The sequence below is a fragment of the Boleophthalmus pectinirostris genome, unplaced genomic scaffold (assembly GCF_026225935.1).
Source record: "Boleophthalmus pectinirostris isolate CB_2022bp ecotype Guang Dong unplaced genomic scaffold, ASM2622593v1 HiC_scaffold_22, whole genome shotgun sequence".
Taxonomy (NCBI): Eukaryota; Metazoa; Chordata; class Actinopteri; order Gobiiformes; family Gobiidae; genus Boleophthalmus; species Boleophthalmus pectinirostris.
Window position 1 is genome coordinate 37,892,156 of NW_026571190.1, and position 26,194 is coordinate 37,918,349.

Genomic DNA, 26,194 nt, shown 5'->3' on the forward strand with positions numbered 1-26,194 from the left:
TAGAGATGAATCCACACTTTCATATTTTTAGCTCTTGTTTCATTTTATATTCTACTCAAAGAATATGTTCTTAATGGAAAGTGATTAGAAAAAAAAATTATATACTATTATTATTATTATATATATAGTGCACATTGTTTTCATCTTTTTGGGTTTTGAGGAGATTGTACCGATTTTTCTTATATTCAGATCTTCAAAGTAGACGCCCATTAACCCTCTGATTTGTCGAAAATTATTCAGTAGAGTTGTTTAACTTTTTTCATATATGTTACTCATGTCTTCTGTATGTTTATGTTGCAGGAAATAACCAGGCAAAGTAGGAAATTAACCACTGTTCTCAACTTTACAGGGCATTTAGGCAAAGTTGAGAATATTGATTCATTTCCAGCTTTGCATGTTTGTTTGAGGTATTATAATGACATTTCTATTCAGTTCAGTTCAGTACTATATATTCATATCTGACTCAAACTCAAATTCACAGAGGCCAAAATTAAAACTGGGAATAAGTTGTGGGACAAACTAAATATTTACTGAAAAATTTCTACAACATCTACGTGTTTTCTCTTCTTTGACCATATGTAATTTTAAACCTTTTCTTATTAAAATAAATTGAATCCAGAACAAGCAAAATATAAAATAATATCAACATTTTAAATAAATAGTGTCTTTATCTGTAGCTGGCGGCAGCTCGAATATTTGTGGCCACACCAGTTTGTCAAAGCCTGATCCCGTCAGATCTCAGAAGGTCAGAGGTCGGGTCTGGTCAGTACTTGGATGGAGACCACGGGGGAAATGAAACGCCACAGGGGGGCGCTAGTCACAAATACTGTTGTTGTGTCCTTAGGCAAGACTCTTCACCCACATTGTCTAGTATGAAAATGGTGTGTGTGTGAGTGATGGTGGTAGTCGGAGGGGACGATGGTGCAGATCAGTCTGCCCCAGGGCAGCTGTGGCTACAATAGTAATTTTTCACCACTGGGTGTGGAGTGACTGAATAATGATCTGTAAAGCGTCTTTGAGTGTCCATAAAAGCACTCTATAAAACTGATGCATTATTATTATTATTATTTGATATGATATCGTGGGCCAAATATAATTATATTGTGGGACAAATTTGGCCCCTGGGCCTGAGTTTGACATGTCTGCTCTATACTGTACTCTATCTATACTACAATTCATGTAAGGTGTTTTTTATCTGACTGTTTATGTCACCTCATTTAGAACGAGGCAAGAGGAGAAAAGTATTTAAAGGACACCAGACGTTCTGGAGAAGATTAGTTCACAATATAAGAATGTCTGGATTATCACCTTTGCCTGTAAAATATACAGTATATAAAAACATGGAAAGTACTATGTGTCATAGTTTTACATCAGTTAAAGCCATAGTATGTAGCGTTTAACTAAATAAAATAAAAGTGCGCTTTGTTTTTTCAGTATGAATGTGAAAACTAGAAACATGTGTTACTGTGGGCGGACTCGCACCTCCACAAATGTAACTCTTATTTTACCTGGAGGAGCCTCCACTTGTTCATTTTCATGGAAATGTTGCTCCTTTGGATATAATATTCCAAAGTTATTAAAACATCTATTTAAATGAGGAACATGTTGAAGTGGATTCATGCAGATGACGTGCCACCTCCAGAAAGTTATGTACGGAAAAAAGTAGTATTAATGATATACAGGACATAGGGATGAGCACGATTAATCGACTAATCGATAATTGATCATTAAGAATTTGTCGATTCTGTTTAATTTTTTAATTGACAAACCAGATGTAGGTTTGTGTGCGTTGATATGAAGCTGCGTCTGACAGAGCAAACACTGACAGAGCCTCAGTCCCACGTTTGGGCTCTGGCTCCTCGGAGACACTGTACCCCTCAGTGAGTGTGTTTACATGCTCATCTGTATCCCGGTTTCCTCATGGTGCATGTTTACGCTGTATCCCGGTTTCGTCATGGTGCTTGTTTACGCTGTAGCCCGGTTACTGCAGCATGAAGAGTTGCGCCAAACCTGCACACGTACGATCTTTGAAAACATTGCAACACACAGAACAGACTCACCATCAGCAGAACACCCCTCTGTCACAGAAAGAACACTCATATTCCACTGAGACGTGTCCTTTAGTCCAAGAGAAGCTGAACCACATCAGCGCACAAGAACGTTTTTTTTTTTTTTTTTTAGTTTATGCAAAATAGCCATGCGGTTTTAAGTTTCTTTTCTACTTCCGCAAATCCGCATTAAACACATTATAATGTCAAACAATCCGTGTATCATTTGTTCATTAGTTTTTCAATATAAAACCAAAACTAAGAAAACGACAAAAACAACAGTTTTCTTCATTATTTGTCTCCAAAACCAAAATCAAAAAACAGATAATGATTTGTTTTTTCAGTTTTCGATTTTGCGTTTAAATGAAGAATGAAAAAAACGTTTACGTGACTTCAGTGACTGCGATGCTGGACTTCTGCACCGCATATGGACTGAATCAGGACTGATCCAAGTCTGGGACCAGACCGGGACTCAGAGCGGGACTCAGAGCGGGACTCAGAGCGGGACCAGAGCGAAGTCCGAGCTTTGACTCCGAGCCTCTGCTTCGAGCTTCGGCCCTGCCCTGGGCTCTGAGCCTCTGGTCTGGTCCTGGTCTGGTCCCGGTCTGGTCTCGGCCTGGTCCTGGTGTGGTCCCGGACCTGTATCAGTCCTGGTTCAGTCCGTATGCGGTGCAAAAGTCCGACATCGCAGTCACGGAAGTCACGTAAACGGGAAACGACCGTGATCGTTTTTTTTCCATTTTTCATTTAAACACAAAATCGAAAACTGAAAAAACAAATCGTTATCTGTTTTTTCATTTTGGTTTTGGAGACAAATAATGAAGAAAACAGTTGTTTTTTCGTTTTCTTATTTTTGGTTTTATATTGAAAAACAAATGAACGAACGACACACGGATTTCAAACGGGCTGATGCGGCTCTAGAGTGTTTACGGTTTATGTCGTGAAGTTGAGTTTATTTATGCAGATTAGTAATAGTAATAATAATGATGATACTTATTATATAAAAACGTTAACGATTAATCCAAAATCGATCGCTGATTCTCCCAACGACTTAATAAAATTTCATCGAATGCCCGTCCCTAACAGGAAGTCGGTCAACAATTGAAACTCTACCCATGTCGTCAATACTAAAAACTTTCCAAATTGGATGAAAGGAAGGGAATATTTCTGGAAGTTTAACATGTCGTCAGGGACCTGCAGCTCTCGGCCCGTATTTATAGATTTTACCTTCATAAACTTCGCCCTGACTGACCCTTTGATTGGCGCTAACCTGTTAACTTTGCACACAGCCTATTTATTAATTGATACTTTTGTAAATTCTATAGTTTTAACATCATTTGTACAAATTGTGTTACAGATTTTGACCTCTGGCTGTGTTCCTGAGCCCAAACAGTGATTTCCTGTGCACGCTCAGACTGCACTGTACTGTGACATTGTTCTCTTCTTCTTCTTCTTCATTTCTTGCCAAAATGCTCACTCCGATTGTTTTACTTTTTAAAAATTTTAAAACATTATCTTTTGATTGCACTGTTTTAATTATGTTTTTATAGTTTTTTTTTTTATATAATCAACTTTGAGAAATGTTCCCAAGAAATTTCGATTCAGATACTTGCAGCACAAAGTTAATTTTTTTTTTTTTTATAATTGTTTGTTTTAATGTCAATAAAAATGTAGTTGTATGAAGATTTAAAGATTCCGCATGCTGTTTTCATTCACATCTCACACACTGGTCGAATTTGAAGATGTAGTTTTTGTGTAATTTCTCACACAAGAAATGAACTTTGTCACTGTCGTCTGAAAACGAAAGGAAAAGCTGATTATTTCTGTTTTTATTCACTCCGCAGAAAAATTACCCCAGAAATGACAAACTTTTATAAGAATACAGTTTAAAATGGGACTAAACTCCGCCTACAACTGTGTTTAAAACAAACATGATGAACTGGGAGTGTCTGCAGGACTAAAGGGGAGAATGAAGAGGGAGAAGAGTCGAATTTTCTAGGGCTAAAGGGGAGAGTGAGGGGCGGGGCTTGAAGGACTAAAATGGAGAGTGATGGAGAAAGAGAGTTGGGGTTTGGAAGACAAAAGGGGAGAGTGAGTGGGAGGGGGGATCTGGAGGATTAAAGGGAAGTGTGAGCAGAGAAAAGGGGCGGGGTCTAGAGGACTAAAAGGAAGAGTGAGAGGAGAAAAGAGGCGGGGTCTGAAGGACTAAAGGGGGGCGTGAAGGAGGAGAAGAGTTGGGGTCTGGAGGACTAAAGAGGAGAGTGAAGGGAGAGAAGGGGCGGGGTTTGGAGGACTAAAGGGGGGCGTGAAGGAGGAGGAGAGTTGGGGTTTGGAGGACTAAAGAGGAGAGTGAGGGTGGAGAAAAGGGGTCTGGATGGCCTGAAGGGGAAAGAGAAAGGAGAAGTGGGGCAGGGTTTGGAGGACTAAAGGGGAGAGTGAAGGGAGAGAAGGGGCGGGGTTTGGAGGACTAAAGGGGGGCGTGAAGGAGGAGGAGAGTTGGGGTTTGGAGGACTAAAGAGGAGAGTGAGGGTGGAGAAAAGGGGTCTGGATGGCCTGAAGGGGAAAGAGAAAGGAGAAGTGGGGCAGGGTCTGGAGGACTAAAGGGGAGAGTGAAGGGAGAGAAGGGGCGGGGTTTGGAGGACTAAAGGGGAGAGGGAAGAGGGAGGAGAGTTGAGATCTGGAGGACTAAAGGGGAGAGTGAAGGAGGAGGGGTGGTGTCAGGAGGACTAAAAAGGGGAGTGAGAGAAGAAAATGAGTGGGGTTTGGAGGACTAAAGGGGAGAGTGAAGAGGGAGGAGGGGTGAGGTCTGGAAGACTATAGGGAGAGTGAGTGGGGGGGAGGACTAAGGAGGAGGGCGAAGAGGGAGAATGGGTGTGGTCTATAGGACTAAAGGGGAGAATGAGAGGAGAAAAGGGGCGAGGTTTGGAGGACTAAAAGCGAAAGTGAGTGGAGAAAAGGGACAGGATCTGGAGGACTAAAGGGGAGAATGAGAGGAGAAAAGGGGTCTGGGGTTTAGAAGACTGGGTGGGGGGGGGGGGTTAAAGGGGAAGAGTGAGCAGAGAAAAGAGGTGGGGTCTGGAGCACTAAAGGGAAGAGTGAGGGGGGGAGGACTAAAGAGGAGGGTGAAGAGGGAAGAGGGGTGTTGTCTGGATGATTAAAGGGGAGAGTGAGAGTGGAGGAAGACTAAAGGGGAGAGTGCGAAAGGAGCAGGGGTGTGGTCTGGAGGACTAAAGGGGTGAGTGAGAGGAGAAAAGGGACTGGGTCTTTGCACCTTCAGCCAGACATTTGTATCAAAAACTTCTGGGTATAATCAGGGCAGTTTTTTGGGATGTTACCAACTACTTGACATTGCAGAAGACACTCAAGGCAGCACAAACTTTGCTTTAGCACTGAAGTTGCCAAAAAAAAAAAAAAGACTTATAACCATATATAATCTTATTAATACACTATATACAGAGTTTAGTGACAAAACAATGTATGTAAATGAACGGAACAGCTCTTTCCAGAACCTACAACCTCTTAGCACATTCACACTAGGCCTAGGCCAGGTGGGAAAAGTGTCTTGCCTAAGGATACAACGGCAATATGCACCAGAGCCACTTGTGACCCACTGCAAAATATGTAAATTGCAGCAAAACACAGCCTAATATCGAAACTAGATACTCACTTGAGAAGGTATCGATACTAAAAAAAAGAAAAAAGTCACATTCACAGGACAGAAATGAACCTTTCCTGAGTAGTTTTAGGATGATCTTGAGCTACGGAACCTACCTGGACCACTGAGGGATTACACAGATATAAGACGACATGGAAAAAGAAGAAAAAAGAAAAAAAAGTAGCATTATTTATTATGGAAAATCGCGTTCTTTGTTGTGGTATCGCGGTCGTTATTGAGTATTGAGTCTATTCAATTCAAAAATATGGAAATCGAGTTTGGATTTTCAGTATGGATTCTTTGCACTGATATCGTGCTAGGGGTGTTCTGCATGTAGGTACAGTATATGACCGAATATTCATCTGTTACCATGGCGACACGACGCACACATTAAGCAAACACTGTCAAAAAAGCTTTAAAATGGTCTGAAAACTCAAGAAAACACACAAAATGGATTTTAAAAAAACACATTTTCAGAAGTCCGTGATCAATATGAGCTTTTTTTTTTTTTTTTTCCAGCTTTATGGTCTGATTGTGTTAAAACAAAACTGAACTGCAAACAGAAGTTCAGACAGATCATGCCTCCAGTTAGCGTCGACAGCACTGTGATCCCCGCTGGCTTTTTTTTTTCTAACCGATATAATGTTGTGTTAGAATCCAGTGGAGCGTTTTGGAGGAAGTACAGCCCTGACAATCCCCCACAGCAGAAGCAGAAGTAGAAGCAGTAGAAGTAGAGGAAGCAGAGGAGGAGGAGGAGGAAGAAGAAGAAGAAGAAGAAGCAGCTCCTCTCTGGCTCTGTGCTGAAAGTTGAGCAGACAGTCAGACAGGCATTAACTTCCTCCAGCCCCAGTCCCAGCGCAGACTGCAGATCCCCCGATACAGCGCTGCGCTCTGCTTTACATTCACACGCCATCGCAGGACGAAGAGAGACGGAGAGACGGAGGAGAGGAAGGGAGGGAGGGAAGGGAGGGAGAGATGGGGAGATGAGAGAGGGAGAGGGTGAAATGGAAAGAGAGGGAAAGAGAGGGAGAAAGTAGAAGGGAAGAGGAGACAGAGAGAGAGAGAGGAGAAATGGAGAGAGAGGGAGAGATGGAAGAGAGGGAGAGATGGGGAGATGAGAGAGGGAGAAACTGAGAGCTAGGGAGCGCTGGAGAGAGGAGGGAGGGATAGAGAGAGGGAGACGGAGGGAGAGGTGGAGGAGAGAGGAAGGGAGAGGGAGAGAGAGATGGGGAGATGAGAGAGGGAGAAACTGAGAGCTAGGGAGAGCTGGAGAGAGGAGGGAGAGATGGAGAGAGAGAGAGAGAGATAGAGGGTGAAATGGAAAGAGAGGGAAAGAGAGGGAGAAAAGCAGAAGAGGAGACAGAGAGAGAGAGAGGGAGAGATGGAGAGAGGAGGGAGAGATGCAGAGAGAGGTAGAGATAGATGGAGAGGTGGAGGAGAGGAAGGGACGGAGGGAGAGGTGGAGGGAGAGGAAGGGAGGGAGAGGAGGGTGGAGGAGAGGAAGGGACGAGGGAGAGGTGAGAGAGAGGAGGGAGAGAGAGATGGGGAGATGAGAGAGGGAGAAACTGAGAGCTAGGGAGAGATGGAGAGAGGAGGGAGAGAGGGAGAGAGAGAGAGGGTGAAATGGAAAGAGAGGGAGAAAGTAGAAGGGAAGAGGAGACAGAGAGAGAGAGGGAGAGATGGAGAGAGAGGTAGAGATAGATAGAGAGGGAGAGGTGGAAAGAGGGAGGAATAAATTTAGAGATGGAGAGAGAGAAGGGGAGATGAAAATAGAGGGAGGGAGAGATGGAAAGAGGGAGAGATGCAGAGAGAGGGAGAGATGGAGACAGAGAGGGAGAGATGGAAAGAGGGAGAGAAACCGAGAGAGGGAGAAATGGAGAGAGAGGGTGAAATGGAAAGAGAGGGAGAAAGTAGAAGGGAAGAGGAGACAGAGAGAGAGAGGAGAGAAATGAGAGAGAGGGAGAAATGGAAGAGAGGGGAGAGATGGAAAGAGGGAGAGATGCAGAGAGAGGTAGAGATAGATAGATAGAGAGGGAGAGATGGAGAGAGAGAGGGAAAGGTGGAGAGAGGAAGGAAGAAAAATGGAGATGGAGAGAGAGAGAGGGAGAGATGAAAATAGAGGGAGGGAGAGAGAGATGGGGAGATGGAAAGAGGGAGAGATGCAGAGAGAGGAAGAGATAGATAGAGAGGGAGAGATGGATAGAGAGAGTGAGGAAGAAATGTAGAGATGGAGAGGGAGAGATGAAAATAGAGGGAGGGAGAGATGGAAAGAGGGAGAGATAGAGAGAGAGGGAGAGATGAAGAGAGAGAGGAGAGAGGAGAGATGGAGAGAGGGAGAGATAGAGAGAGAGGAGAATGAAGAGAGAGGAGAGAGGGGAGAGAATGGAGAGAGAGAGAGAGAGAGAGAGGGAGAAACAGCTGAAGAGAGAAGGAGAGAGGAGACAGAGATGGTGAGAGAGAGAGGGAGAAATGGAGAGAAATGGAAAGAGGGAGAGGTGGAGAGCGGGAAGAAGAAATTTAGAGATGGAGAGGGAGAGATGGAGAGATGGAAAGAGGGAAAAAACCGAGAAAAGGAGAAATTGAGAGAGGGAGAGATGCAAATAGAGGTACAGATGCAGAGAGAGAGAGAGGGAGAAATGGAGAGAGAGGGAGAGAGAGGGAGTAACAGCTGAAAAGAGAAGGAGAGAGGAGACAGAGATGGTGAGAGAGAGAGGGAAAGATGCAGAGAGAGGTAGAGATAGATAGAGAGGGAAGAGATGCAGAGAGAGGTAGATAGAGATGGAGAGATGGAAAGAGAGGGAGAGATGGAGAGAGGGAATGAGAAATGGAGAGAGACAGAGAGAGAAGTAGAGATGGAAAGAGAGAGGAGAGATGGGGGGGGGGGGGGGGGGGGGGGACCGAGAGAGGGAGAAATGGAGAGAGACGGACAAATGGAAATAGAGAGAGAGGAAGAAATGGAGAGACGGAGAGAGACGGGGAGATTTGGGGAGAGGGAGAAACAGAGAGAGAGAGAAGGAAAGACGGAAAGAGGCAGAGACGCAGAGAGAGGGAGAGACAGAAAGAGAGGGAGAGGTGGAGAGAAGGAGGAAGAAATCGAGAGAGAGAGAGAGAGAGAAAGAGTGGAGGAAATAGAGCGAGAGGGAGAAATGGAAAAAGAGAGGGGGAGGGAGGAAGAGATGGAGAGAGAGAGGGAAATAGGGGATATGGGGAGAGGGAGGGAGGGACACACCGAGAGAGAGAGGGATGAGGGAGGGGAAGAGATGAGAAAGAGAGAGACAAATGAAGAGATCGAGGGGAGAGAGGGAGAAATGGAGAGAGCGAGACAAAGACCGTGAGAGAGAGAGAGACCGAGAGAGAGGGGTGATGGAGAGAGAGAGAAGAAGAAGAGACGGACAGCGAGGGATAGAGGGAGAGATGGAGAGAGAGAGAGAGAGAGTCGGAGAACAGGGAGCAAACCATATCTGATATATCACACTTTCTCTATCCTCCAAACTTTCTGGCTCTCTCCCCCCACCCCTCCTCCTCCTCCTCTCTTCTTCTCCTCCTCCTCCTCCTCCTCCTTCCTTCCTTCCTTCCTTGATCCGTTTCTAAGGCTGAGTCTGTCGAGATTTCCTTTCCTCGGCGAGCCCCAGTTTCTCTTTTAACCCGGCATCTGAGGTGATATGTAAACACGCGTGGTGGTAAACACGAGTCCGACCCTTTCCCTCCGCAGTCCGAGAGGAGGAGCGTTCGACTGAAGGTGTGCGCGCCGGGGTTTAAGTCAGGGCAGTGCGGGCGTGCGGGGGTAAAAAAAAAAAAAGTACTGCAAAAGGTCTGAAATACACAAGGTAATTTAGTAGTTCTGTCGTTGGGGATGGTTAAGGTTTAAGGTGGTCAAAAATGATCCAAAGTCAGATGCTAAATGATGTTAAAAGGACAGTAGGATTGAAACTAGATTCACATTTGAGCAAGAATTTATACAAAAAAAAAAAAAAAAAAAAAATCAGGATTTCAGATTCAGTGTTTTTTTTTTTATTACTACATAATTCTGTATTTTTTGCTTCATACTGTACATATATATTCCAAAAGTTGAAGATGTTTTGGCAGAATTTTGAGTAGTAGAGCAGAGGTGTCAACTCCTGGGTTAGTCCTGGTTTAGTTCTGTTTAGTTTTAGTCCTGGTTTAGACCTGGTTTAGTCCTGGTTTAGACCTGGTTTAGTTCTGGTTTAGACCTGGTTTAGTCCTGGTTTTGTTCCTGTTTAGACCTGGTTTAGTCCTGGTTTAGACCTGGTTTAGTCCTGGTTTAGTCCTGGTTTAGTCCTGGTTTAGACCTGGTTTTGGTGGTTTAGACCTGTTTTAGTCCTGGTTTAGACCTGTTTTAGTCCTGGTTTAGTCTGGTTTACTGGTTTAGACCTGGTTTAGTCCTGGTTTAGTCCTGGTTTAGACCTGGTTTAGTCCTGGTTTAGTCCTGGTTTAGTTGTGGTTTAGACCTGGTTTAGACCTGGTTTAGTCCTGGTTTTTGGTTTAGACCTGGTTTAGTCCTGTGGTTTAGTCCTGGTTTAGACCTGTTTTAGTCCTGGTTTAGACCTGTTTTAGTCCTGGTTTAGTCCTGGTTTAGTCCTGGTTTAGTCCTGGTTTAGACCTGGTTTAGTCCTGGTTTAGTCCTGGTTTAGACCTGGTTTAGTCCTGGTTTAGTCCTGGTTTAGTGGTTTAGACCTGTTTAGTCCTGGTTTCCTGGTTTAGTCCTGGTTTAGTCCTGGTTTAGTCCTGGACCTGGTTTAGACCTGGTTTAGTCCTGGTTTAGACCTGTTTAGTCCTGGTTTAGACCTGTTTTAGTCCTGGTTTAGTCCTGGTTTAGTCCTGGTTTAGACCTGGTTTAGACCTGTCCTGGTTTAGTCCTGGTTTAGACCTGGTTTTTGTCCTGGTTTAGTAGTTGTGGTTTAGACCTGGTTTATGGTTTAGTCCTGGTTTAGTCCTGGTTTAGTCCTGGTTTAGTGGTTTAGTCCTGGTTTCCTGGTTTAGTCCTGGTTTAGTCCTGGATTAGTCCTGGTTTAGACCTGGTTTTGTCCTGGTTTAGTCCTGGTTTAGTTGTGGTTTAGACCTGGTTTAGTCCTGGTTTAGTCCTGGTTTAGACCTGGTTTAGACCTGGTTTAGACCTGGTTTAGTCCTGGTTTAGTCCTGGTTTAGACCTGGTTTAGTCCTGGTTTAGTCCTGGTTTAGTCCTGGTTTAGACCTGGTTTAGTCCTGGTTTAGACCTGGTTTAGACCTGGTTTAGTCCTGGTTTAGTCCTGGTTTAGACCTGGTTTAGTCCTGGTTTAGTCCTGGTTTAGTCCTGCCTGGTTTAGACCTGGTTTAGTCTGGTTTAGTCCTGGTTTAGTCTGGTTTAGACCTGGTTTAGACCTGGTTTAGACCTGGTTTAGACCTGGTTTAGACCTGGTTTAGTCCTGGTTTAGTCCTGGTTTAGACCTGGTTTAGACCTGGTTTTAGACCTGGTTTAGTCCTGGTTTAGTCCTGGTTTAGACCTGGTTTAGACCTGGTTTAGACCTGGTTTAGACCTGGTTTAGACCTGGTTTAGTCCTGGTTTAGACCTGGTTTAGACCTGGTTTAGTCCTGGTTTAGTCCTGGTTTAGTCCTGGTTTAGACCTGGTTTAGACCTGGTTTAGTCCGGCATCTGAGGTGATATGTAAACACGCGTGGTGGTAAACACGAGTCCGACCCTTTCCCTCCGCAGTCCGAGAGGAGGAGCGTTCGACTGAAGGTGTGCGCGCCGGGGTTTAAGTCAGGGCAGTGCGGGCGTGCGGGGGTAAAAAAAAAAAAAGTACTGCAAAAGGTCTGAAATACACAAGGTAATTTAGTACTTCTGTCGTTGGGGATGGTTAAGGTTTAAGGTGGTCAAAGTCAGATGCTAAATGATGTTAAAAGGACAGTAGGATTGAAACTAGATTCACATTTGAGCAAGAATTTATACAAAAAAAAAATCAGGATTTCAGATTCAGTGTTTTTTTTTTTTATTACTACATAATTCTGTATTTTTTGCTTCATACTGTACATATATATTCCAAAAGTTGAAGATGTTTTGGCAAAATTTTGAGTAGTAGAGCAGAGGTGTCAACTCCTGGGTTAGTCCTGGTTTTTGTTTTGTTTAGTGGTTTAGTCCTGGTTTAGTACCTGGTTTAGACCTGGTTTTAGTCCTGGTTTAGACCTGGTTTTTTAGACCTGGTTTAGTTCTGGTTTAGACCTGGTTTAGTCCTGGTTTAGACCTGATTTAGACCTGGTTTAGTCCTGGTTTAGACCTGGTTTAGACCTGGTTTAGTCCTGGTTTAGTCCTGGTTTAGTCCTGGTTTAGTCCTGGTTCAGTCCTGGTTTTGTTCCTGTTTAGACCTGTTATGTTATTACATTCTTTTTTCAAACCAAGAGTTTGTTTTTATACCTTGACAGTTTCGATTGTGAAAACAAGCTCTTGGTCTGAAAAGAACCTAATGACTTAAATTATTTGAAGACCAAATTAACCTCACTGGACTGGTTTTGACCTGATTTGGACCTGGTTTTAACTTGGTTTTGACCTGATTTGGACCTGGTTTTAACTTGGTTTTGACCTGATTTTCGACCTGGTTTTAACTTGGTTTTGACCTGATTTGGACCTGGTTTTAACTTGGTTTTGACCTGATTTGGACCTGGTTTTAACTTGGTTTTGACCTGATTTGGACCTGGTTTTAACTTGGTTTTGACCTGATTTGGACCTGGTTTTAACTTGGTTTTGACCTGATTTGGACCTGGTTTTAACTTGGTTTTGACCTGATTTGGACCTGGTTTTAACTTGGTTTTGACCTGATTTGGACCTGGTTTTAACTTGGTTTTGACCTGACTTAGACCTGGTTCAGACCCTTTTGTTTAAAAATAAAAAGACTGATGAGATTTTGGACACTAGATTCACAAACTTGGTGCATTTTTTTTCATTACCACATAATTCTCTATATCTTACTTCATGTATTTGGTGTCTTACATATGTGTATAAAATGTAGAAAGTAGCTCAAATAAAGAAAATAAAAACACGAAGAGATTAGAGTTGAAAGAAGTATAATAAAAAATCTGATTCTAATAAATGCTAAAAGTATTATCAAAACTGTGTGTGGATACTAAAGAACTTTGACAACAAATTAAGGCATGCACATTTTATTTTTGCTATAACTGAAAACATTTTAAAATATTGTAATAATATTAATATAACACAACACACATCACATCTTTGTCCGGTCAAGTGGTAACGGAGGGAAACAGGGGCAGATTTTTGACATTCAAATGTCTCTTATTCAGAAACTAGAGGAACTATTGAAATAAGTAAAGTATCAGAATGTAGGAAAGAGTTACACTCCAACAGGGTCAAGTTAAACCTGTGAGATTCTTTCAAGTTGTTGACAAAAAATTTAAAAATTCATGTCGGTAACGGAGGGAATGAAATATGCAGCACTTTTTGGGCAATAAATCCAAACAGTGATAACTCTTGGTTCTCACTTACATATCCTTAACAAACTGGTTTGAATATTTGCTTCATATAGTTTTCTACCATATGGTACAAGATTAGGTTGAAAAACCTCTTACTTTTTGAGTAATGAGATTTTTTATTAAGAAAGTTCATGGTAACGGAGGGAAAAGTAACGGAGGGAAAATTGTGCAAACAAGTAGAAGGTGCAGGATTTTACATAATTTGTCGACTTTTTTCTTCTGAAAACTTTAATATTACTTCAAAATGAAAGGAAAATATTTCGATAAAATATGTCAGTCCTTCCAAGAACATTTTTATCATTTTAAATACATTTTGAAAAATCATGTCCCTTCATCAACAGTTCAAAGATGGAATAACACAAGATATGATGAAATACATCCATTTATTTACATGATTTTCAGGTCTTTGAAATTTGGGAAATAATTTTTGTTCCATGTTTCATACATGGTCTGTTTAAAACGTATGGAACTTTAGAACCAAAAATGGTACAGAAAAAAGGTCAACAGTTTCATAAACTAGAGTACATATGTATCTGTTCAATACATTTTTATATCAGATGAATTAACTTGAAGTTTTGGCCTTGTTGTTTACTTCTGCTTGACTGGGCCCATCTGTTTTATAGTTACACTTTAGGATTTGGTGGTTATTTTTCAGTATAAATAGTTGTTTTTGCATTAACTCCTCCTGCAGATACACGGGCCGCGTCTCATTTCTCTCCCTTCGCTTCTCCTCGATTCTCTCTCGATCCTGCAGGAAATGGTCGAGGAAGTCCCGCCCACAGAGGAGACAAAGACGCGAGGAAAGACGCTATAAACTCCTCGCCGAGACCGAGAACGTTTTGATTCTTTTCCGCCTCGCGTTTACTCCTTCCTTCCTTCCGCGGTTAATGCTCAAAAACGGAAACTCGAGGAAAGGAATCGAGGAGAAGGAAGCGAGGAAAGAGAACTGAGACGCGGCCAGAAACACACAGAGACGCACGTAATACTTTTGAGACCGCTCTGAACCGCGCCAAACCGATCCGCCATATTGGACAGAGCCCGCTTTAAGCCGGGCACGGCGCCTTTAAATAGAAACGCTCCTTTGTTTGTTTAGCCTCAAACACAATCCCCTTTAAATGCAGTTTTAAGGCCCAATCAATGTGTTATCCCACTGCGGCCGGGGTCATGGCTCCCGACCAGTGCTCTTTTCTTTTTATTCCTCTTTTTTTTCCAGTCCCCGAGCAGCAGAGAGGTCGTGAGAGGACACGGGAGTCTAGGCTGTGTTAAAAGAACTGTACCTGATGTTTGCTATTTTTAAAAAACGGGAAAAGCAGAAGTCGTTTAAGGGCTCGTGTTTTTCTGATCTGTGTTGTAATGTCGGTTTCCTCGTCACAAACAGACCCGGAGTTGTGTTTCGTTTCTTTCACACGTGTATTTAGTCGATTGGTTTAGTTCTTCTCTCGAACCGAAAACGCTCGATATTATTGTGAGACTTTTGACGATGCAAAAGTCACGTTATTTCGGTTTTGGTCGCGTCCCTCGGAGATACACGTGAATTTAATATCAGATCGTTTAAAACGTTTAACCTGAGCCGAGTGAGAGTGAACAAGTGAACAAGTGAAATGACTGCAAATAAGACCACGAGTGACTTTAAAACTGGACTAAACCAGGACTGAATCGAGGACTGAACCCAGGACTAAACCAGGACTGAACCAGGACTGAACCAGGACTGAACCATGGACTGAACCAGGGACTGAACCGAGGACTGAACCTGGACTAAAACTAGGACTAAACCAGGACTGAACCAAGGACTGAACCAAGGACTGAAACCGAGGACTGAACCGAGGACTAAACCAGGACTAAAACCAGGACTGAACAAGGACTAAACCAGGACTAAACCAGGACTAAACCAGGACTAAACCAGGACTGAACAAGGATTAAACCAGGACTAAAACCAGGACTGAACCAGGACTAAACCAGGACTGAACCAAGGACTGAACCGAGGACTGAACCTGGACTAAACTAGGTCTAAACCAGAACTAAACCAGGACTGAACCGAGGACTGAACCGAGGACTGAACCGAGGACTAAACCAGGACTAAACCAGGACTAAAACCAGGACTGAACCAGGACTGAAACCGAGGACTGAAACCGAGGACTGAACCAGGACTAAACCAGGACTGAACCAGGACTAAACCAGGACTGAACCATGGACTGAACCAGGACTAAACCAGGACTAAACCAAGGACTGAACCGAGGACTGAACCAGGACTAAACTAGGTCTAAACCAGAACTAAACCAGGACTAAACCAAGGACTGAACCAGGACTAAACCAGGACTAAACCGAGGACTAAACTAAGGACTGAACCAGGACTGAACCAGGACTAAACCAGGACTAAACCAGGACTAAACCGAGGACTAAACTGAGGACTAAACCAAGGACTGAACCAGGACTAAACCAGAGCTTAACCAGGACTAAACAAGGACTAAACCAGGACTAAACCGAGGACTGAACCAAAACTAAACCAGAGCTGAACCAGGACTAAACCAGAACTAAACCAGAACTGAATCAGGACTAAACCAGGACTAAACCAGAGCTAAACCAGGACTGAACTGAGGACCAAACCAGGACTAATCTTGGACTAGAACTTGGAAGATCGCGATCGGGCGTCAGCTGCGGTTCTCCCCGTGGAGCGCGGACGTCTGCGCCGGTCCCTTCGCCCGCGGTCACCCGACGGTCCGCGCGGGCGCACCTCCGGCCTTTCACCGCTGCTGATATCGCGGCGATTTTAGCGAATTTACATGAAGAAATTATAAGCTTTGAGTTTTACCGCCAAAGCAAGCAGCAACCAGCATGCTAACACACACTTCCTGTTTATCAGACACCAAAGCACCTGATACTGAGATGCAGACAGTAAACAAACGGCATATTTTGACCCCAAGAACTTTACCTTTACCGTGTATCTGGGACTGGGACAAGACTAATTTAGCTGAAATACTTGAGGGAAAAAATCGTGTACAAACTTGTTCTTCATTGACGTCTCTGTTGTGTGTTCAGATTTTTGCAGATGCTCCGACCTCGTGCCCTCCCTCTCCCGCCCAGCCCGTGTTCACCGCTCCCACCAGACAGTCCAAGAAGATGAGTCGACAGAGCAGGCCCCTGGCAGTCTACAACCCTCAGGTCCTAGATATACAGAACGGTAAGGAAAATGAAAACACAGAACAGTATTTTATGTCGTTAAAGGGCGCGTATTACTTTATTTTCTGATTATTTCTGGTTGTAATGTTGTTTCCGTCGTCACAAACAGACCTGGAGTTGGGTTCCGGTTTCATTCACGCATGTTTAAGACACAAACTCTGCAGATTTAGGCTGAGTTCTTCTCTCAAACTGAAAACACTCTGTTCCACCTTGTGATGTCATGTGGTGATTGTTGAGCGTTTGTCCACCGATCTGAAAGTTTGCGGTTCGAATCCTGACTTCGACGTAAACTTCGTCGGTTGAGCGGTCGAATCCGGAGACCCGCAGGTCGGCGGTGCGATTCCAGCTCCCGCTGACTGAATGCTGCCGTTGTGTCCTCGGGCAAGGCACTTAACAGACCTCGCGTCACCCACCTCACCCGCATATGCACCACCACATAAGAAGAACTAACAAAAACAAAACTAGGAAAAATACTACAAACAAAATAGACAAAAAAAAACAGGGGAAACAGGGCAGCCGCGGGTCTTAAAAGTCTTAATTTCATGTTCCTAAATTAAATTAAGGCCTTAAAAGTCTTAAATTATGTTGTCCAAGTCTTATTTTTTTCACAATGGTCTTAAATTTCATTAGTCTATGTTAGAGAGAAGGAAAAAAAACAATGTGAAATCATGTAATGTGAATAAATGTCTAATTTGGAGCATAAACAAACCATCAGTAAAGTGGAGGAAGACGTTGACTGGATCATGGGGAAGTGTCGGTTTAATCCACAGTGACTCTTAGATTCTAAATATAATAGTTGGTTGGCAGTGTCGGGGAGTAACAGATTACAGGTACCAGAGTTATGTAATCAGAGTACAAATTATGAGTAACTGTATTCAGTTACAGTTACTGTTTCAGTGAGTGGTAATTGGATTACAGTTACTTTGTTGAAATAAATGGATTACACGGTGGTATTTTCCTGTTTTTACATTTTGGGCTATATCCCTTTTTTTTTTTCCATAATTCCACTCATTGCCAGACACTAAACCAGGTCTAAACCAGGTCTAAAACCAGGACTAAACCAGGTCTAAAACCAGGTCTAAACCAAGTCTAAACCAGGTCTAAACCAGGTCTAAAACCAGGACTAAAACCAGGTCTAAAGCCAGGTCTAAAACCAAGTCTAAACCAGGTCTAAACCAGGTCTAAAACCAGGACTAAACCAGGTCTAAAACCAAGTATAAACCAGGACTAAACCAGGTCTAAACCAGGACTAAACCAGGACTAAACCAGGTCTAAAGCCAGGTCTAAAACCAAGTCTAAACCAGGTCTAAACCAGGTCTAAACCAGGTCTAAACCAGGTCTAAACCAGGTCTAAAACCAGGACTAAACCAGGTCTAAAACCAGGTCTAAAACCAAGTCTAAACCAGGTCTAAACCAGGTCTAAAACCAGGTCTAAAACCAGGACTAAACCAGGTCTAAAACCAAGTATAAACCAGGTCTTAAACCGGGTCTAAAACCAGGTCTAAAACCAGGTCTAAACCAGGACTAAACCAGGTTTAAAACCAGGTCTAAAACCAGGTCTAAAACCAGGTCTAAAACCAAGTCTAAACCAGGTCTAAACCAGGTCTAAACCAGGACTAAACCAGGACTAAACCAGGACTAAAACCAGGACTAAACCAGGACTAAACCAGGTCTAAACCAGGTCTAAAGCAGGATTTAACAGGACTAAATCATGCTGCGTGGGCGTGTTTCTTCGTCTTCTATCAATAATATTTTTAATTTGGTTCAGTAAAGTCTGGACTTTTTATTTTCTTTTAGCAGATAAAACATCTTATGTTACGATTTCCTCGTCTTTGCTTCTCTACAGCAAATCAAATAATCCAAAGTATTCAGATTACATTACTCACTTTAAGTAATTTAATGGATTGCAAACCACATTTTGAGGTATGTAATCTGTAGGGGATTACATTTTAAAAGTAACTTTCCCAACACTGTTGGTTGGTCATTATTAGTTTTTCGCCCACATAATGGGTGCGATGTTGGTCTTAATTTCCATTTAAGTGGTTTTAAAAAGGTCTTAAAAAAGTCTTAAATGTGGGGTAGTGATACCTGGGGATACCCTGGGAAAACAAAAGGTGCCCAAACGTAACACCACCTCACCCGCAAACCCATAACAACTGTGAGTGATGCAAGTCACCCCTCACAAAATCTGTTCAGCCTCCTGCCCTCTGTTCCACCAGACTCACCAACTGCTTCATCCACCGGGCTGTTAGGATGCTGAACTCTCTCTCCTCTCTAACCACCAGGCAGCCAGGAAGCGGGAATCTGCAGCTTCCTAAAGAAGAACTTTAGATTTTTCCTTTTATTTTATTATTATTTAATTTAGAAGATTGAGAGTGAGAACATAATTAACATTTTTATATGTTCAAAAACTTTGGAATTGAATTGAATTTAATAATTTCATCTGGAATAGCTAATCTCTACTGAACTAAAGGTAAAGTTAACTGTTAACTTAGAAACTACCAGTATGTGACATCACAAGGTGGAAGAGAACATTTTGAACTTTGCAGATGTAGACAGACTGATAATAAAGTGTTACTCAGACATGTGTGAATGAAACAAAACACAACTCCAGGTCTGTTTTTGATCAGGTAACAACATTATAACATGTTTTAAAGCTCACAAGAGTCAGTTTTGCACAATCTACATTTGCATAGATTCAAGTGTAAAACTGTTAAACCAGGTTATACCAACTTAAAACTCACATCTTTCTCTTGCCAAACGTATCCCCATAGTCGTACAGGCGCTTCTCCCCCCTCTGTCATTCCCTCACTGTTTGCTTTCCTCCTGAGTTTCCGTGGCTCTGGTGTATCTCTGGTGAATCTGCAGCATTATTTCTGAACAGCCACATTCGATATAAGTGCTTTGCTCAGACAGAGTTCTGATGTACGCGCTGGTGTGTTGACGGGCCTCGCCTTATGTATTGATAAATAATTCACGTGTGTTTTATCAGGCAATGAGCCCTCATCACTCACAGAAGTAGGTCAAGGATTGAGCTGCTGCATTGTGAGGAAATAACCAGTGTTACTATGAATTGTGTTGTATCCTGAGTAATCGCTAACCTGGTTTATAACAGATGGATATGTGGAGGACTAAAGTCAGAGTACGGAAACGAAAAAACTCGCTGAAAGAGATGGAAAAAAGGCATAATGTTTTAATGAAAATTTGAGTCTGATTGGTCAAAGCATCAATTATTATTATTATGTATTTAAATTAGTGCTGTCATGCGATTAAAAAAATTGAGAGATTAATTAATTATGATCTGTAATTAATTAATCTAATTAATCTCATTTTAATCTCACCTAAAAATTGCTGAGAAAAGCTTCAATTTGAGGTATTTTCATTTAAATTCATTATTACATTATTGTGGCAGATCAAAAGACTGATATAGATTAAAAAAATGACTTTATAAAGTCATTTATTGTTTAACAAATCTCTCCAAATTGTCTGTTGAGCCAAAGTCTCCATGAATAAGAAACTGTTTGCTGTAAAGTAGCAAAGACGAGGAAATCTGAACATAATAACTTTTGTTTACTTAAAGACAATAAAAAGTCCATCTTTCCTTAACCATATTAAAAATATTATTGATAGAGAAATGCTTTATATATGAGATCACTGGTTTTAGTCCTGGTGTTAGTCCTGTTTAGACCTGTTTAGTCCTGGTTTAGCCTGGTTTAGTCCTGGTTTAGTTTGGTTTAGTCCTGGTTTAGACCTGGTTTAGTCCTGGTTTAGTTCTGGTTTAGTCCTGGTTTAGTCCTGGTTTAGACCTGGTTTAGACCTGGTTTAGTCCTGGTTTAGACCTGGTTTAGTTCTGGTTTTAGTTCTGGTTTAGTTCTGGTTTAGTTCTGGTTTAGTCCTGGTTTAGTCTGGACTGGTTAGTCCTGGTTTTAGTCCTGGTTTAGTTCTGGTTTAGTCCTGTTTAGTCCTGGTTTAGTCCTGGACTGGTTAGTTTTTAGTCCTGGTTTAGTTCTGGTTTAGTCCTGAGTCCTGGTTTAGTCCTGGACTGGATTAGTCCTGGTTTTAGTCTTGGTGTTAGTTCTGGTTTAGAGGCGCACAGGAGGAAGCGCGGTTTACGCCGCGTACGTGAGAAAACACGATCCACACGCGGCTCACGGGAGCACGTCGGTGTCACGCAGTAACTACGGAAGGAAACGTGGTCCGCGCGTTCTCAGGTTAATGACGATGATGAAGGTGTGTGTTTGTGTGTGTTGTGTTTGTGTGTTGTGTGTTTGTGTTTGTGTGTGTTTGTGTGTGTTTGTGTGCGTGTCCCCTCATGTGCAGGTTGTTTTCAGGCGATATTATATTTGTTATTTTCTTTTATATTTCACGTCGGGAGAATAATTTCCAAGACATGAATGTGTTTTTACCTGTGCACTGCTGCTCTGTTCTACTGGCTCTTCGACCTCGTCCATTGTGACTGACGCCGCCAACGTTAACATGACGTTTACTTACGCTGTTACTGCGCGCGTTTTGTGTGGGTTTCCGGCAATGAGTGGAATTACCGAAATAAAAAAATGTATAAATGTGTTTTTTTTGTGTGTGTGTGTGTGTTTGTTGTCCCAACATATATAAATACATTATAATAAAGCAACTCACATACAGAAACACTAAAGTTAGAGATTAAAAAATGAGATTAACGCGATTAAAAAACATAACGCGCTAAATATGACTGTAATTAATTAATCGCAATTAACGCGATAATTTGACACCCCTACTTTAAATATTTCTAAAGTCAAGCTAATACACGTATCAAGAATCTCGGACTTCCGGTCATTGCGCAATTCATACTGGGAAGGATTTTCCTAAAAAGTGAACATCAAACCTCCAACCCTAACCCTACTGACAAAGTCGATCTTTTCAAGTCTTTTGAATCATATCGCTTTTGTTTCTGGTTCTGATATTGTCGTATTTTAGTTTTGATTAATCCTTAATTGTTGTGGTTGTTGGATCCTAACAGCGGAAAACGGCTCGAGAAATTTGTTTGCGAACTCCATAAATGCAAAAGGGAATCAGATGTGTGTGACTGCAAACCTCCGTTCAAACTGTTTCTCTTCCCAACGGAATTGAAAAATAGTGAAAGGTGAAGGCGATGGGCAGGATTGATCCACAGGAAGAACGAAAAAGGAAACATTTAACTGCCTAAATCAGGGGAGCTCAGACTTTTTCAGCATGTGAGCTACTTTTAAAATGATCGTGTCTGAAAGATCTACCACCTAATACAAAAATGTTAAACATATATTTATTTGTAAATGTATTATGAATTCTTACATGTACAACACATTTTGATGTACCTTGCATAACGTCATGAGATAAAACTGCACAACACAATTAAACTTTTTACATGTTCGTAATGACTTGAATCAGGGGTGCCCACACTTTTTCAGCATGCGAGCTACTTATAAAAGTCAAAAATGATCAACCGACTACAAAGTCAAGTAAACTGTACTGGACTTAAAGGTTGTATGGAGGATTTTTTTTTTTTTCAAATTGTCAGTGAAAGTTTAAAATACCATTACAGAGACGCAGCAGCCTCATAATTATGACGACCAAAAAAATAAAAAGAATGAAAATCTATCAACTGTGAACGTAATGAAGCCAGATAAACATCAGCCAATAGAAAACAAGGCTACCTCATTTTCTATTGGCTGTTAGGTTGTCAATCAAACTCTCTACGTTTCTAGTGTAACTGAGTCGAAAGCGCGCGGGGATTATGTGGTTTATGCAGCGGTTCTTAGAGGCTTTTTCTAACTGTAGCTTCCTCGCAGTTCACTCAAAGTTTGTCGCGATGGCGGACGAGAATCCACAACCAGTTCGCCTCAAAAGAAAGTCCGTTTTTAAGGTCGCTGAAAGAAGAAGAGAAGGGGAAAAGGAGCGAAGCCAAACTGAGGTGATTCTTGGAGATTCCTTCCAGCGATGGCGCGAATGAAGCAGACGAAGGGTCTAAAAACTGACGTGTCGGTCACTAAATTATTTCCAAACAGGTCACTTCAACAGTAAGTCTGAACGAGCACTGGCTGTAAACAAGGGTGATTTCTAGAGTAAGGAGGCATGAGAAGATGTTTCTACTGAGGCTGTGGAGGAGGAAGGTGGTGTCACGTATGCACAACATTTGAAAAAGGACTGTTGCTGTATTTCTTTTCCCTTAAAAAATCCTCTATACAACCTTTAAGAGAACTTTCAGGGAGCGTGTGTGATTGTGATGTGCCGCACAGTATCCGCGTGTTCCAAATGGCGCACAGGCTATAGTGAGACGCTCCGCACGCTCCCGCACCCCGGTACAAGTTTATTGCCAACAGCAGCGGCCGTAATATGATCGCACTTGTCCAGTGTCAGACCTCGAGTGGGAGACAAGACCGAGACGAGACACGGCGAGCTACCCACACGACCTTGGCGATCGACGTATTGAGCACCCCTGGCCTAAATCATCCCGAGTTTGCGGCGAACATTTTGTATGCGGAGCGCCAACAAAGCAAAATCCCGATCCCTCGCTCAACCTCGGTGACGAATTTAAAGGTCAACGCCAAAGCGAAAGGCACCAAGAAACACCTTCCACTGCAAAGAGACCAAGACGTGATGTTGCTGTAAAACCACAAGAACAAGAAAGTGCAGCTCAGTCTGTTTGTCTTCTGCACCTCTCGATTAACAAACGGGATTTTGCTTTGTTGGAGCTCCACATACAAAATGTTCGCTGCAAACTCGGGATGATTCAGGTTCTAATCGAGGTTATCTGAAACTTTATTTTATACCTTGCTTTGATGGACCAGCCTAATGTGTGTGTGTGTGTGTGTGTTATAACTAAGCATGTTGAAGTTGAAGGGAAGAGAGAAAGTAAGGAGGTTGAGCTTAAAGGTTGTATGGAGGATTTTTTTTGTTTCAAGTTGTCAATGATAGATTATAGAGATGCAGTAGCCTTGTAATTATGATGACCAAAAAAAAGAGAATAAAAATTCATCAACTCTGGACGTGGTGGGGCTAAACATTTGCCAATAGATAACGACACTGCCTCGTTATCTGTGAGCTGACAGGCTGTCAATCAAACTCCCTACGTTTCTAGTGTAACTGACTTGCCTGCGCCGCCGGTACGTGGTTTACGTACGACTGTCACGCAGTCCACAGACGCAAGACGCACAGACGCTGTTTACTCCACCAACGCAACAGTTCTTAGCGGCTTTTTTTGACCTATATCTTCCTCGCAGTTCGCACAAAGTTTGTTGCAATGGCGACAAGAATCCAGGAGCAGTTCGCCGCAAAAGAAAGTCCGTTTTTGAGGTCGCTGAAAGAAGAAGACAAGGGGAAAAGCAGCGAAGCCAAACTAAGGTGATTCTTGTAGATTCATTCCAGCGATGGCGCGACTGAAGCAGACGCAGGGTCTAAAGACTGACGCACTGGTCCACAAATTACTCCTGGACAGGAAACTTCTGCTTATTATGAAAACGTACTTTATTTCCAAGAGCTACACAAACGTTTTTCAGGACACGAAAGCGATATCCTATGTCTGAAAACGTAATTTTCAAGGCAAAGAAAGAGTCCGCTTGCTGCTGCGTGTTGTAGCTAGTTCATTCGCACTGAATCTCCGCGCAACCTTCTCTGCACCCCTTTCCTGCTCCTCTCCCCGCTGCCCGATCCGCTCTTCCCCCTGCTCCTCACTTCTCCGGGCACGGAATCTCCGCGCACCCGCTCCCCTCTCCTCTCTCCTCTCTCCTCTCCCTGCTCCGCTCTTCTCCCTGCTCCTCACTTCTCGTCCGCGAACGAAATGTCCGCACACCCGCTCCCCCCGCTCCTCACTTCTCCGTCTTGCCTAACCAACACTGTAGTTAGTTGTTTACAAGTCATGTGCAGCACCGGCTGTAAACAAACCTGTTTCTGGCGTAAGGAGGAGGAGGGAGGAGGCGTTTCTACGTAGGAGCTGTAGGGGAGGGGGGGTGGTTTCACGCATGCGCAACATTTGAAAAAGGACAAACAGTCGCTGGATTTCTCGTTCCTTGGAAAATCCTCTATACAACCTTTAAGTGAGGGAATCAACAAGAAGAAAGATATAGAAATATATATAAAGCATACATTTTTTGTTAACTCCATTTGAGAGACGGTCACAGACGTCTTCCCTGTCCTTATCTACACGTTTTTTACAAAGTCGTCTGTATTTCCGCTCAAATAGACTGAAGTCCGACCGTCCCCATCGCCGTGCTTGTTTTGGTTCGTTTCACCTGTTCCACCTGTCAGTCAAACACAACTCAAGACAGATTCACCAACGGCCACGCTCGCATTGGTGTCAAGTATTGAAGAAGTCGACATTCCGGATCCCAGACAGGCATAATATAGACTGATCCTGATACTAAGATTGTATTTTTAAACTTGATTCAAGAATTGCCTGTGAATAATCAGTCAGTGGAGTCTCAGTCGACCAAAATTTGTATCAGTCGACTAATTCAGTTCAGATTATAAGGATTTATGTGGGACAACATCAGAAAGGAAAGAGTATGCAGTGATTTAGCTGTCGATTTGGGAGTGAATCTCGAGTTTAATCTGTCTTTTTATCTATCAATACCAGAGGAGGAGACTTGCAAGTCGTGACATGGACTCGAGTCAGACTTGAGTCACTATTTTTAGGACTTGAGACTTGACTTGAGAAGCACTTTTAAATCTGAATTCTTTCTATTCTGACTGTAATGATTCACACAAAGATCTTGTCAAGACATTTAAAAAGGAAAAAAAAAACTAAATTAATGTCTTTTATACTCTATAAATACCCTTGTATAAATATACTATGATTTTTTTAAGTACAATTTATCTTAAAATTCATATAATTTGCCAAAATCTACTTTGGTTTAAAGACTTGAAATGACTTGAAGCTCAAAGCAGACGACTTGGATTTGACTTGGACTTTTGGGCCAGTGACTCGAGACTCGACTTGGACTTGTCTGTATTTGACTTGACTTGACTCGGACTTGAGGCCTGTGACTTGAGAAGCACTTTTAAATCTGAATTCTTTCTATTCTGACCGTAATGATTCACACTAAGATCTTGTCAAGACATTTAAAAAGGAAAAAAATAACAAAATTAATTTCTACATCTCTTATATACTCTATACTATAAATACTCTAAAAAATACTATGACTTTTTAAGTACAGTTTATCTCAAAATTCAGATAAATTACATTGGTTTAAAGACTTGAAATGACTTGAAGCTCAAAGCAGACGACTTGGACTTGGGCCAGTGACTCGAGACTCGACTTGGACTTGCCTGTATTTGACTTGGGACTTGACTCGGACTTGAGGTCAAAGACTTGAGACTTGCAAAACAACGACTTGGTCCCAAGACTTTAACCTGATCTTTGTTTTAACACAATCTAACTGGAGTAACGGAGCTTCAGACAGAGTAGTTCCTTCAGTTTGCATCACATCCTTAGAAATAAGCTATAACATGTAACATTCCTAATCTCCTGGTTATTCTCTCTGTCCTCCAGTGTCCCCGGTGACGGACAGTGTGGTGGCGGGACTGGCCTCTGACGAGACGTCCATGGGCAGTAACGACTCCATGTCCTCCCACTCGTCCTCCGCCTCCGCCTCCGAGACGCCCACCGACAAGAGCGACCACGCCCCCCTCTGCTCCTCGCTCAGCTCCGGAAGCAACTCCAAGTACGTCACCGTCCACATAAACTGCTTTACTGGTGCTTTAAAATATCTAATAAAATGCACATGGGCGGAGCCTTGTGCAGAATCTTACAGTGAACCGTAAGGAGGCTTTGAATTTGCCCTAGAGAGATCGCTAGATTATTTAAACATGAGTGGATGAC

At 42.6% G+C, this 26,194-nt stretch overlaps 1 protein-coding gene across 2 annotated transcripts in view; it reads left to right on the forward strand.

The window, feature by feature from the left end:
* Positions 1-26,194, forward strand: part of arhgap10 (Rho GTPase activating protein 10) — a 275,079-nt gene that overhangs the window by 182,946 nt on the left and 65,939 nt on the right. For both annotated transcript variants that reach the window (XM_055158167.1, XM_055158166.1), the window contains exons 19-20: positions 16,222-16,363; positions 25,865-26,036. In XM_055158167.1, coding sequence (XP_055014142.1) covers positions 16,222-16,363; positions 25,865-26,036 — 314 coding nt within the window. The remainder of the gene's footprint in view (positions 1-16,221; positions 16,364-25,864; positions 26,037-26,194) is intronic.